The sequence below is a fragment of the Vipera berus genome (assembly GCF_964194415.1).
Source record: "Vipera berus genome assembly, chromosome: 14".
Lineage (NCBI taxonomy): Eukaryota > Metazoa > Chordata > Lepidosauria > Squamata > Viperidae > Vipera > Vipera berus.
In genome coordinates, this window is record NC_138217.1 from 4611611 (window position 1) to 4625621 (window position 14011).

The window sequence follows — 14011 nt, forward strand, 5'->3', positions numbered from 1 at the left end:
GTTGACCCCCTCCTCTCTGTGAGACCCCCTCAAATATTGGAGCATTGCTATCATGTCTCCCCTGGCCCTTCTCTTGACTGGACTAGCCATGCCCAGTTCCTGTAGTTCTTTGTATGTTTTAGCCTCCAGTCCCTTAATCATCTTTGTTGCTCTTCTCTGCACTTTTTCCTAGAGTCTCAACATCTTTTTTACAGTGTAGAGACAAAAACTGGTGGTCTTACTAAGGCTTTATAGAGTGGTATTGATTGAATCCCTCTGTTAATGCAAATTAGGATTGCATTGGCTTTTTTGGCTGCCGCCGTACAATTTTGGCTCATGTTTAATTGATTGTCCACGAAGACAATCTGGATCGATAAACTTCTGTCTGGATCCCAGTCTGGCTGACGGTGGGTTGAAGGAAGGATGAAGGACCTGGGATCAGTCATAGGGCGGAGACAGGATTCCTTCTTGGCCCGCAGAAAGTTCCAGGTTCAATTCCTGGCAATTTGGGATTGGAGAGAAAAAAAAAGTATTAAGTTGCAATTCAGGGTAGTGTGGCCGGAGGAGATTGATTGATCCTTCTCTTTCTTTCATTTGCTTTCCATTTTTGTGGTGAAACTTGAATTTTCCGTCTGAATAGATCTAGAGAAGGCTGTTAAAATCCCTCTGCAAACTAGGAGCTTGCTTCTGACTGAAACCTGTGTAAACCTGAGGTCTGAGGGTGGTGACAGTCCTCAGGTTTAATGACCTTTTGGTCATTAAAGCACCTCAAAAGGGTGCTTTGTGGGCCAGAAAGCACTTCTGACCATCATAAAAATGTCACCTCCCCTGGTCACACGATCACATTTTGGGCACTTGGCGAGTGGCTCACATTTATGACCGGTTGCAGAGTCCCGTGATCCAGTGACTCTGGTTGGTGATATTTTTTTGTTTATTAGAATAATGGATGACCTGAGTTGAGGACTCCCTGTAACAATTTCGGGGGAAGGCGATTAAATCTTTTTCCTAAGGATTGGGGGCTTGTGGTGGGGGCACATTTAACCCAAGGGGCTTCTTGCGAAGTAGGAGGGGTGCCGTCCGTGTTGCCAGTTTGCGAAACCTTGACGATCCTTTAATGATTCTTTTCTGCTCGCCCCTTTTTCCCAGCGACGGCACGTTGAATCCGAGCGGAGTGAGGTTTGGCAGTTCGGAGATCTATAACATTGGTAAGTGGAGTTTGATTTCTGTATCTGCCAGCCCTCTGAGGGTCAGGAGACAGGGTGGTTTATGTATTTATTTGCATATCGTGTAAGCTGCCTTGCGTCGCCATGTGCGAGTGGGCGGCAATATAAATTTTCCAAATAAAATATAGAAGGAGTAAGGGTGACATGATAGCAGTCTTCCAGTATTTGAGGGGCTGCCACAAAGAAGAGGCGATCAAATTATTCTCCAAAGCACCAGAGGGCAGGACAAGATGCAACGTATGGAAACTGATCAAGGAGAGAAACAACCTGGAATTAAGGAGGGAGGGAGGGAGGGAGGGAGGGAGGGAGGAAGGAAGGAAGGAAGGAAGGAAGGAAGGAAGGAAGGAAGGAAGGAAGGAAGGGCGGGCAACAGATGGAAACTTATCAAGGAGAAAAGCAAACGAATTGAGGGAGGAAAGGAAGGAAGGGAAAGGAAGGAAGGAAGGATAACGGATGGAAACTAATCAAGGAGAGAAGCAAACAAATTAAGGAGGGAGCAAAGCAAGGAAGGGAAGGGAAGGAGGGAGGAAGGAAGGAAGGAAGGAAGGAAGGAAGGAAGGAAGGAAGGAAGGAAGGAAGGAAGGAAGGAAGGAAACTAATCAAGGAGAAAAGCAACCTGGAATTAAGGAGAAACTTCCTGACAGTGAGGGAGAGACTAGACAGTCACTTACCTGAGTTGGTATAAGTTCTCCTGCTTTAGCAGAGGGCTGGACTAGAAGACCTTCCGGCTCTTTTTCGATCGATTTATTTAAGAAAATTTGTAGGGCTGCCCAACTCAGTCTCATTGAATACAGAAAGGTTACTTTCTAGAAACCAACCACCAAGTCTTGCTTTCTACTTGTCCCTGGTTATATCACACAGAATCAAGACCTGGTTACAAATAGTCCTTGACATGCATTTATTTAGTGACCATTCAGAGTTACAGCGGCATGACTTCTCACTGTTTTTCACAACGATCGTTGCAGCATCCCCGTGGTCACGTGATCCAAACTGAGGTGCTTGGCCACGGGCGTGTATTTATGACGGTGGCAGTGTCCCGGGTTCGTACGATCCCCTTTGGCGACCTTCTGGCAAGCCAAGTCCCTAGGCAAGCCAGATTCACTTAACAACCGCATTGCTAACTTAACGGGCGGTGATTCGCTTAACAACTGCGGCAAGGAATGGGGGCAGAGCTTTAAGGTTCATGATTGTCCCTTGCCGCTTGTGTGTGCACTGAGAACTTGCGCACCTTGTGTATGTCCAATCCCACTTGGCCAATAAAGAATTCTCTCTTTTATCTGTCTGGCTTAGCAAGTCGTAAGTCGAGGTCTACCTGCATCGAAGGTTTGGGCTGAGATGAAGTTCTTGTCTGGGTCTCATCCTGAAGGGTGCTGTGGGCATGGACCTAAAACAGGCCTTATGGATGCTGCCACGGCTTTAGCCGTGCTGGAGATCTGCAGCTCTCCTTGTCCGAGTGGCGCCATCGCAACGGCTCCATCCTGCCTTCTTTCACAAAGCCCCCCGAACAGCTAGTCTGAGCTTCCCCCAAGTGGTGCTGAGCTGCCCCCCAAGGAAGAGCCAGCCACACAGGGCCACTGTCCTCTGTGCATCGTCCTTTCGTTGCGCATTGCAGCCATAACTCTTGGGCGGGCACAAAGAGGTTGTCAGCAGGCCGGGATGGATCGTGATCAAGTGAATCAAAGTACTGTTTGGTTTGAATTCTCCCCTCTGTGGGAGCAATTTCAAAGGCCTTCCTCCCACCCAACTCTTCTGGATTTTTCCCCCCTCATCTTTTTATTCCCCTGAAGCAGCTTTTTGTCTTCTTCCCCCCCACCCCACCCCACCCCCAAAGACCCTCCTACAAGAGGGCTGGAAGAGAGAAGTAGGGTAAGCTGTGCCACATTGGTTCTGATTTCCTTGAAAACCCAGTTTGCGTGGATATCTTCATTTGGATCACAAGAGATACGATATTTTTATTATTATTATCATTGATCATTGCATAGTCAGTCAGATGTTCAGACTGGATTTGGCGTTTTTGTCTTACCTATCACGTCCTTCCCAAGGACCTGGGATAGGCAGATGTGGATGTTTGAGGGTGTTGTAGTTATCGTCACAAGATGGAAGCTGTTTTTATTATTATTATTATTATTATTATTATTATTATTATTATTATTATTATTATTATTATTATTATTATTATTATTAGAATAGAATAGAATAGAGCTGGAAGGGACCTTGGAGGTCTTCTAGTCCAGCCCCCTGCTCAAACAGGAGGACCTATACCATCTCAGACAAGTGACTGTGTAGCCCAGGCATGTCAAACTGCCAGCCCGCGGACCGGATGCATCACGACCAGATGCCAGCAATGGGAAAAAAGTCGCGATATATCGTGTGACGTCACCAGTTTGACACGCCTGGTCTAGCCTCTTCTTAAAAATCTCCAGTGATGGAGCGCCCACAATTTCTGGTGGCAAGCTGTTCCACTGGTTAATTGTCCTTCCTCACTGTCAGGAAGTTTCTCCTCAATTCCAGGTTGCTTCTCTCTTTGATCAGTTTCCAACCGTTGTTTCTCATCCTTCCCTCTGGTGCTTTGGTGAACAACCTGGCCCCCTCTGCCTTGTGGCAGCCCCTCAGATACTAGTGCACTGCTATCATGTCTCCCCTGTTTCTTCTTTTTATTATTATTATTATTATTATTATTATTATTATTATTATTATTATTATTATTATTATTATTATTATCGTTGTTGTTATTGTTATTGTTATTATTATTTTGACTCAATCCTGTGAGCCTACTCCAAATATTTTGGCATTTTTCCAAGGAAGATAATGCTTCTTCCCCCCCCCCCCCCCATCCATTCTATTTTTTACAATAGACCTTAACGACCACAATCGGAAGTGGAATTTCTACTGTAAGACATTGCAGTCATGAATAGTGTCAGCATATGACCAGATTCGATGTTACAACCATTTTACCATAAGTCAAGTCATGATCATAGGTGTGAATTCAGCCTAACCAATGATGTGTTTTTTTTGCTGGAAATTGGCAAAAAACATTGCAAATCGTGATTATGTGAGAGTAAGGATGTTGCAACTGGTCCTAAAAGCAAGCTGGTTGCCCAGTTCCCCAATGGCAATCATGTCAGAGTTGTAAATTAGAATTTAGGTTGTAACTGATTTTTTCAGAGGCTGTTATTAATTCAAATTGTTGCTAATGAATGGTTGTAAGTCAAGGACGTTTTGTGAAAATCCTCTTAAGAATCGCTAAATGTCTATGGAGGTTCTCAATCAATCCAGGTCATAGTTTGTTCCAAAGGTGCTTTTTCAGGAGGCAACTGGACTTTCTTATTTTTCTTTGAAGGCATTTCACTTCTCACCCAAGAAGCTTCTTCAGCTCTAACTGGATATAAATCCTTCCATCCCCCACCTGAAGAAGCTTCTTGGATGAGAAGCGAAACGTCTGCAAAGAAAAATAAGAAAGTCCAGTTGCCTCCTGAAAAAGCACCTTTGGGGTCTCTTAAGAATCCTGTCTTATATAGCTTTGTGGAGAGAGAAGATTTGGCTTAGCATTAAGGTAGCTTTCCAATCATTGTTTTAAAATTCTTACCCTATTATGGCCAAGTGTTGGGTTGCTGAGCGTGTCCAATTTCTAGAACTTTGGAAAACAGCAGATTGGAGAAGATAATCCATTAGACACTCCAAGATGGATGGACTGCCTCAACTTCAGTGTTTAGTGGGCATGCAATTCCCTAAATTCTGGAGAACACCTCGTTGGAGAAGACCATTCATTATGCACCACAAGGTGGACTTTCTCAGTGTCAGTGCACCACAGATGGGCTTCTCCAACATGATGAGGTCTTCAGAAAACCAGGTTGAAGATCACCAGGCTAGACCATCCATTCTTGGGGGTCAAAAGTTTTCAGAATTATCTGCTGGGGTTCCCGGGATCCGGATGTTTCAACCCATCACCTCGTTTCTCCTTCAGTGGAAGCATTCGAGGAGGTTTCCGACAGCCTCTGTGTCCCACAGTACAACAAAGACGGTGAGGAAAGAGTGGTCCTCTTCTTGAAGATGGCCACCAACCACGAGTTCAGTCCCCATCTGGTGAAGCGAATCAGGGAAGCGATTCGGGTGGCCCTTTCGGCTCGGCACGTGCCCAGTCTTATTCTGGAAACGGAAGGGATTCCGGTACGTTCTTAATTCCTCCTCTCTTCCCCTTCTGTAAATGAATGAATGAATGAATGAATGAATGAATGAAAAAGAAGGAAGGAAGGAAGGAAAAGAGAAAGGAAGGAAGGAAGAAAAAGAAAGAAGGGAGGGAGGGAAGAGGAAGGAAGGAGAGAAGCAAAAGGACTCACCGCCCTGAGTCCTTCGGGAGAAGGGCGGTATATAAATAAAATTATTATTATTATTATTATTATTATTATTATTATTATTATTATTATTATTATTATTATTATTATTATTATTATTATTATTATTATTATTATTAAAAGGAAGGAAGGAAGGAAAAAGAGAAAGACAGAAAAGAAAGAAAAAGAAAAAGAAAGAAGACCACCTCGGAATAATAATTATTATAATCAACCAGTTATTTTTCTGGTGCCCACACATGCTTAGCCATCTTTTAATATATATATTTTTTGTAAATTCAGGTTGGAAAGCTATAAATAGTTTACCCGTGTCGCTTAGCAACATACAGATGTGTCTTTCATGTTCAATAAGGCTCATTTGTTCCTCCTGTAAGGAAAGCATAGCAAATCCCTGATAAAAAAAAAACCAGCATTAGCGGTTTTGTAAACCTTTGTCAGGGAAGCGCTTGGATAGTTCTTAGCGAGGCCAGATGGAGGGACTTTGGGGTGTTTAACTTTAGCCTTTGGATCCATCCGAATGCAGCTGCCTTTTAAGTGAGTTCGGTTCGCCAAATCGAAAGAGGAATAAAATGCACAACATGAACGGCACACCCAGTTTTGTAGCTGAAACTGTGTACAGTTGGACACATTTCCCCCCCCCCCCCCATTTCTCCTGGGTTATTTTTTTTTCCCTTCAAGCTTACGTGGATGGAATGAAATGAACCTTTATTGTCAAAGTACAACTATGTGTACATTGAGATTAGCTGAGCCTCCCTTTGTGCTCCCACCCCCCAACACACAGTGACAACAAACCCTCCATCTTACTACACCATGTGAACCAACTACACCACACACCGGCCTCCCAAGCCAATTCTGCATAAAATTCACAAAAGTTCACAAAAGTTATTTCTCATTCAAAAGCCTAACAGCCCACGGATAGAAGCTGTTCTTCAGCCTGTTGGTACGGCTGGCTATACTCCTAGATCTCCTACCCGATGGTAGGAGAGTAAAGAGATACCATCCAGGGTGAGTCATCCCTGAGGATTTTCCTCACTCTTCCAAGGCAGCGAGCCCTGGCGAGGTCATCCAGCGGTGTCAGGGGACAACCCACAATGTTTTGTGCTGTGCTCACCACCCTCTGTAATATCTTCCTATCCGCGGCTGTCAGACCAGCATACCAAACCACAATACCATACGAGAGGACGCTCTCTATAGTAGACCGGTAAAACAGGGTCATTAGCCGTTGTTCTACCCTGTTCTTCCGCAAGACCCTAAGAAAGTGAAGCCTCTGTTGGGCCTTTCTGGCCACCTGGGTTGTGTTAACTTTCCAGGTCAGATCTTCGCAGAGGTAGACTCCCAGAAATTTCACTCATGAAATGCCATCCTAAGCTGCAGGAGAAATATGTTGATGGAAGGAAGGAAGAAGGGGGGGGGGAAGGTGAGAGAAGGAGAAATGAATGAGCAAAAAAAGGAAGGGAAGGAAGGAAAGAAAGAAGAGGAGGTGAGAGAGAATGAAGAAAAAAGAAGAAGGAAGGAAATAGGAAGGGAGAGAGAGGAAGGAAGGAACAGAATAGAAGGAAGGAAGGAAGAAGGAAAGGAAAGAAGGAAGGAAGGAAGAAAAATAGAGAAGAGAGGAAGGAAGGAAGAAAGAGACAAAGAAAGATGGACAGAAAGAGGGGGAAAAAAGAAAAGTAAGAAAAAGCAAGAAAGAAAGAAAGAAAGAAAGAAAGAGAAAGAAAGAAAGACCACTTTGGAATAATAATCAATTTTTATAATCAACCAGAAAGTAGAGAAATGAGAGAGAGAAAGAAAGGAAGGAAGAAGAGAGGGAGGGTGAGAGGAAGGGAGGAGAGAAGTAGAGACAGAAAAGGAGGGAGGGAGGGCAACAGAAAAGAAAGGGAAAGGAGAGAAATAGGAAGAGAGAGAAGGGAGGGAGGAAGGCCAACCTAGCAGTTCGAAAGCACGTAAAAATGCAAGTAGAAAAATAGGGACCACTCCGGTGGGAAGGTAACAGCGTTCCGTGTGCCTTTGGCGTCTAGTCATGCCGGCCACAGGACCACGGAGACGTCCTCGGACAAGCGCTGGCTCTTTGGCTTTGAAACAGAGATGAGCACCGGCCCCTAGAGTCGGAAACGACTAGCACGCATGTGTGGGGGAACCTTGACCTTTACCTTTATACATATACATATACACATACACATACACATACATATATGTATATATAAGGGACGTGGTGGCTCAGTGGGTTAAGACACTGAGCATGTCGATCAGAAGGTCGGCAGTTTGGCGGGTCGAATCCCGAGTGCCGCGTAACAGAGTGAGCGCCTGTTACTCGTCCCAGCTTCTGCCAACCTAGCAGTTCGAACGCACGCAAAAATGCAAGTAGAAAAATAGGGACCACTCCAGTGGGAAGGTAACAGCGTTCCGTGCGCCTTTGGCGTCTAGTCATGCCGGCCACAGGACCACAGAGACGTCCTCGGACAAGCGCTGGCTCTTCGGCTTTGAAACGGAGATGAGCACCGGCCCCTAGAGTCGGAAACGACTAGCACGCCTGTGCGGAGGAACCTTGACCTTTACCTTTGAAATTCTTAAACCTTGGCTGCCTTGTGTGAACTTCAACTCAGAATTCCCCAGCAAGGATTTGCAGGATTTGCAGTCCAAACATCTTTAAAGTCACCAAGCTTGGAAAAACCCTGGTTTAGATCGTTAACTTGGTCTAGCTGCAGGGCGCTTTTACCGACGGCCATTGAGGCCAACCTTGAAAACCGTCGTTTCATTATCTCCTTTCTTCTGCTTTCTCCACCTTCTCCTCCTTTCTCAGTACACCATCAGCGGAAAGAAAGTGGAAGTGGCCGTCAAACAGATCATAGCCGGCAAGGAAGTGGCTAAGCGGGATATTTTTTCCAACCCAGAGACGCTCAACCTCTACTCTAATATTCCTGAGCTGCAGGATTTTTGAAGGAAGCCTTCTCTTTTCCCATCTCTTGTGAGTGTGAGTGTCTCTCTAACGTGTGTTTGCGTGTGTGTCAGGTTATATCCGGTGTATGTAATATGTACATGGATGATACCCATCAAAGAAATGGACTTGAGCGACCCTCTTTCCAGGGTGGGGGGGGGGGGCAGAAGAAAATCTGATTTAGCTGAGCGCTTTGGGAAATAGGAAGGGCTGAATCATTTGTATGGATTTGGGAATGTCGCTTTGGCTTTTCTTGCAGCTCAGAAAAAATGGGAATCCGAACCCTTTGGGCAGAAGCTTCCACAACCTAGGTGCTAAAGAATGGGATCCTGGTTTAAATGTTTATCATTTGAAAAGCAAGGATGAGTCTCAGGGCGACACCAGGATGGATCCTGGCTGGTTGAGAAGGGGAGTTTGAAACGGTGGCCTGAATATTTTTTGGCAGGTGTTTCTCAGTGGGGAGGTGAGAAGGAACCTCTGGAAGAGACATTTGTTGCTTCTCTCACTGTGGACGGCTGCAGGAAGCTTGAAAAGCAATCTTTTGCGTTGAGGTAGATTGGTAGGAAGCTACGGAATTAGCCGCCATCTTGAAAAAAAGAAGCTTTTAAATAACGTTTGCTAGTGCAAGGAAACATTTTTTTTTTTACTTTTTACTTTAAAAGAGAGAGATGCACTTTTTAAGTTTATTTAAATTGTTTTTTTTTAAAAACCCAAACCCTTATGGGAACCAGCAGCAATTTCAGGTCACTGTTCTAAAAAAAAGGACTCGACTTTTGCAAAAAAAGATGCAAAGAGGTGCGTGATCCTGGGCTGGGTGTCCCCTGCATGGGACAGTTGATGGTCGTCTCCGTTCCGTGGGACTGTGGGCCTGTGGAATGTTTTTTTAATCTGATCCAGTGGCACTTTGGTGCTGGGCTTTAGTTTTGGTGAAGCTCAAAGGAGGAAAAAAAAAGAGGGTTTCTCAAAACACACACACATACACACACACACACACACCACGTGTAGAATTAAAAGCAAAACGTAAGTTTTTAAAATTTGCGGAAGCCCATTCCAGGTTGAGCTACATGTTCCTCCCAGCAGTACAGGGCCTACACCAATGTTTCTCAACCATGGCGACATTAAAGTGTCTGGACTCCATTTCCCAGTTGTCCCCAGCCAACCCTGCTGACGGGAATTCTGGGAATTGAAGCACAGGTATCTTAAAGTTCCACAGGTGGACACACACAAAGGCTTAGATCAGGGATAGGCAACCTTGGCTCTTTTGTGACTCGTGGATTTCAACTCCCAGAATTCCTGAGTCATAAAAGAGCCAAGGTTGCCTACCCCTGGCTTAGATATTTACAGTGCAACTGTAGATCTTCCGTGGCTGTGATCAGCACCTCGATTTTAGAGTCACATCTTTCAATGGGCAGAAATTTTGAGCCCAGAAGTTTTGATTCTAACTAAGGATGCTTCCAACAGCCAAGGATACTTTTAAACAAGTTTTCTCCGTGTGGCCAGGAGTTCCAAAGGTACTGACAAAAGCAACACGTTGCTTGCTCGTGAAGTCCTACGGAACCATACAACAATAGCACTTAAACGCCTGGGAGAAATCCAGAAGAATTCACTTTGAGATCAGGAATGAAAACTCTTATCCATGGTGCAGTGAGATAGTAAATCCATCTTCCACACCTGCTGATACGAGTCTTGAATTCAGCAATTCTTGGATGGGGATGCCCTATCCTTTCTTGCCCAAGTGTGAAAAAACAATTGTGCAAGGTGTTTAAATGTGGGTGTAAACAGAAATATCGGGTGGAGGGAGAATTCTATGAGGTGGGGTCTTCTTTACCTGAACCATTTGATAGGAAGCCTCATGTGGTTTGAGGTTCACGCGTGTGTGCGCACACACACACACACACACATTCCTTTATTATTATTATTTTTAAATGAATTTTTTAAAGACATAAAAGGACTAAAAATGTGGTCAGGATGCTTTATAACTATCTTGGTTTGTAAATAAGTGTTTTCTTCCCCCTGATAAATGGTTACAAGCATACGGAAAGATGCCAGTTAATTACACACGAAAGGGAGAAAAATGGGGGAAAAAACTGAATGAATGTGGATAAATTTTCTTTGAAGTTTTTCCTTTTTTAAAAGAAAAATCAAGATATTGAGGGTGCTCTGTAATGTTTTACTGGATTGAAACTTAATAAAACACTAAATTCTCGCCTGTTTTGGTTTTTGCGTTGGTACATGAATGCCACATACAATCCACGTGTCGTGGTTCCGACAGATGAAACTCTTCAAAGAACTTTGAGGCATTGTTTACCTCAAAGAATCTTTATTGGAGTAGCAAAGCATCAGCACTAACATAATCGAAGCCAAAAACTGAATTCCCGTCCCCTGGACACAAAGTAACAAAGCACAATTCCCTCCTCCAGTTAACAGTCATAAATCACATTCCCCAATTAGCTTGAAGCCCAGGGTTCCCCTCCAGCTCTCCAGCCTGCCAATTCTTTGTCATCTCTTATTTCAATAACCTTGGTTCTCACGCTAGGTTCAGTGTTGTTATGTCTAGCTGGACTCTCATGCACATCCCCACCCCCCCAGCATCATCTACCTCTAAAAGCAAAAAGGAGAAAATGGCTGCATCTCCATGTGTTGTCAGTGCAAAAACATCCAACAGCGTTGACACCAAGTTGATAGAACTTGAGAAACCTCAATTGAAATATGCCTCAGTTTAATAGATGGGTGGTTGGTGAGAAACTGCACGGAAACCTTATGCAAGGAACTTATTTGTCTGTATATTTTTATGAACACTTAACACATTGTAGATTTTTATAGGTAGTCTTGACTTAACAATTCATTTAGTGACCGTTCAAAGTTACAACACCACTGCAAAAAGTGACTTAACGGCTGTTTTTCACTGTTGCAGCATCCCCATCATCACGTGATCAAAATTGAGACGCTTGGCAACTGGTCGTAAGCTGAGGACTATCTGTGGTTGCATTTGGCCAAAGGCTATACCATCAAATTGCTGTCAATATTCTTAGCAACCACACAGATAGAATATAACATGGGTGTCAAACTCAATTTCATTAAGGGCTGCATCAGCATTGCGGTTGCCCTCAGGGGGCTGGGTGGGTGTGGCCTGGGTGGGTGTGGCCTACTGGGTGGGCGTGGCCAGCTCTACATCGTTTGCATCAAGGGTGCCTATGGGGGCCTGGGCAGGAGTGGGACAGATCTGAGGGTCTCTGGCAGAAGGAGGGTCTCTAGGCCAGGGCCGTTCCCTCACTGTTTCCAGGATGGCTTCGCGGGCCACATGGAACCACTTCGCGGGCCGGATCCGGCCCCCGGGCCTTGTGTTTGACATGTCTGGAATAGAATATTCTTTATTGGCCAAGTGTGATTGGGCACACAAGGAACTTGTCTCCTCTGCAGAAGTTCTCATTGTAAATACAAACAACAAAGTAATATAAGATACCAATAGGTAGTAGAAAGGATGAGAAGGAAAACAGTAATACAGCCCTACTACATGGGTAAATATCCTTAGACATAAGACAGTGCTGTGGGAATTAGGCACGGGGAAAAAATCTATGTCTGGTTGTTTTAGCATGCAATGCCCTATAGCAGCAACCCGAGGGGGAGAAGATGAAACAGTTTATGTTCAGGATGGATCGTCTTTGTGTTGATCTGTCCCCAACTAGGTCCTTCAGATCTATGAGCCAATAGTGTGCTGCAGCTGCCAAAAAAGCCAACACAGTTCTAGGCTGCATTAACAGGGATAGAATCCAGATCACATGGAGTGTTAATACCACTCTGTAACACCTTGATAAGGGCACACTTGCAATACTGCATCCATGTTTTGGTCACAACACAAAAAAGGTGTTGAGACTCTGGAAAGTGTGCAGAGAAGAGCAACAAAGGTGATCAGGGGACTGGAGGCTAAAACATATAAGGAACGGTTGCTGGAATTGGGTATGTCTAGTTCAATGAAGAGAAGGACCAGGGGTGACATGATAGCAGTCTTCCAATATCTCAGGGGCTGCCCCACAGAAGAGGGAGTCAAGCTATTCTCCAAAGCACCTGAAGACAGGACAAGAAGCAATGGATGGAAACCAATCAAGGAGAAGCAACCAAGAACTAAGGAGAAACTTCCTGGAAGTTAGAACAATTAGAACAACCTACCTCCAGAAATTTTTAACAAGAGATTGGACAACCAGTTGTCTGAAATGGTACAGGATTTCCTGCCTGAGCAGGGGGTTGGACTAGAAGACCTCCAAAGTCCCTTCCAACTCTGTTATTCTATTCTATCTTCCAATGGTGACAGCATTGACAGCCTCACCACTGTAAATGAGTCCACTCTGATCTTCCTATTCTCTTTCCTTCCACTTTTCTTAGCTTCAGAGTCTCATAGCTTAAAGTTGCCGAGGCTGAGACACACTGCCTCAATGCTTGCAAACTGGTTGGGGTAAGTGCTCTGATCAGTACTAATAAGGAAATTTAGAGGAGTTGATTGTTGCTAACTTGTTTAGAGAGGGGGCAGTTGGCTTGTGTTGACTAGAGCATAGAATAATAGAGTTGGAAGGGACCTTGGAGGTCTTCTAGTCCAACCTCCTGTCCATGGCAGGAGATCGTATATCTACCCTCTACCCAAGAAAGAGGCCCTACCATTTCAGGCAAATCGTTGTCCAATCCCTTCTTAAAAATCTCCTGTGATGGAGCACCCACAACTTCTGGAGGAAAGCCGTTCCACTGATTCATTGTTCCCACAATTAATTGTTAAGTAATTTGGCTAATTGCTCTCTAGTTGCTGGAGAAAGCTGAATGGATCTAGCCCTTGATTCTTGCAAGAGGCACCTTCTGCTGTTGTTTTATCTGCTCGTTCTTCATTTTAACTTTGCAAAGTTCTGATGTTCAAAGTTGAAAATCCCCCCCCTCTCTCTCTGCAGACACAGAACAAGGGCAAGCAGTGGCAATGACAACATTGCCACTCTCCCTCTTCCCCCTTCTCAGCAGGGCTGGCTGTAAATGAGCAATTAGCATGTTTATAGAAATACAGATTCGTTCCTTTCCCCCCCTGCACCGAAGACATGGTTGAGAACAACATGGCAGCCGTTGAGATTTGGAGAGTGCACTGATTTTTGGCATAGTTTGGGACTTGGAGACCTTGTTTAAATTCCAGTCAGGAGCTAATCAACATCTTGCTGGACGTGATCAGAGAGCAAATGGAAAGCATCAGCTATGCAAAACAGCCTCTAGCAATTTACATCAGCTAGCCCCTAGGTGAGTCTTCAGAACATTTGTTGATGGTCCACACAGGGATGTCGTGAAGTCCCAAGTTGCTTGTGCAATAATCATCCCTGATGTGGTTCAAAAAGGGTCCTCGCATAACTAGGAGCTATGAATTTTGGCCATGATTGAAGGTAAGGAGCCCAGCGTCCTGTATGTTGATTGTATACAAGAATATTGTTTTCCAATGATTTGATGTTCCTGTTGGGTTTTGTGGAGGAACCAAACATCAAATGTGGAGGCCCACTGTTGGC

At 44.5% G+C, this 14011-nt stretch overlaps 1 protein-coding gene across 1 annotated transcript in view; it reads left to right on the top strand.

Annotated features, from left to right (window-relative positions):
* The window catches only part of AACS (acetoacetyl-CoA synthetase), a 42753-nt gene extending 32061 nt beyond the window's left edge, over nucleotides 1–10692 (top strand). The window contains exons 16-18 of the mRNA XM_081339162.1: nucleotides 1126–1184; nucleotides 5167–5369; nucleotides 8352–10692. Coding sequence (XP_081195288.1) covers nucleotides 1126–1184; nucleotides 5167–5369; nucleotides 8352–8489 — 400 coding nt within the window. The 3' untranslated portion in view covers nucleotides 8490–10692. The remainder of the gene's footprint in view (nucleotides 1–1125; nucleotides 1185–5166; nucleotides 5370–8351) is intronic.
* The last annotated feature ends 3319 nt before the right edge of the window (nucleotides 10693–14011 follow it).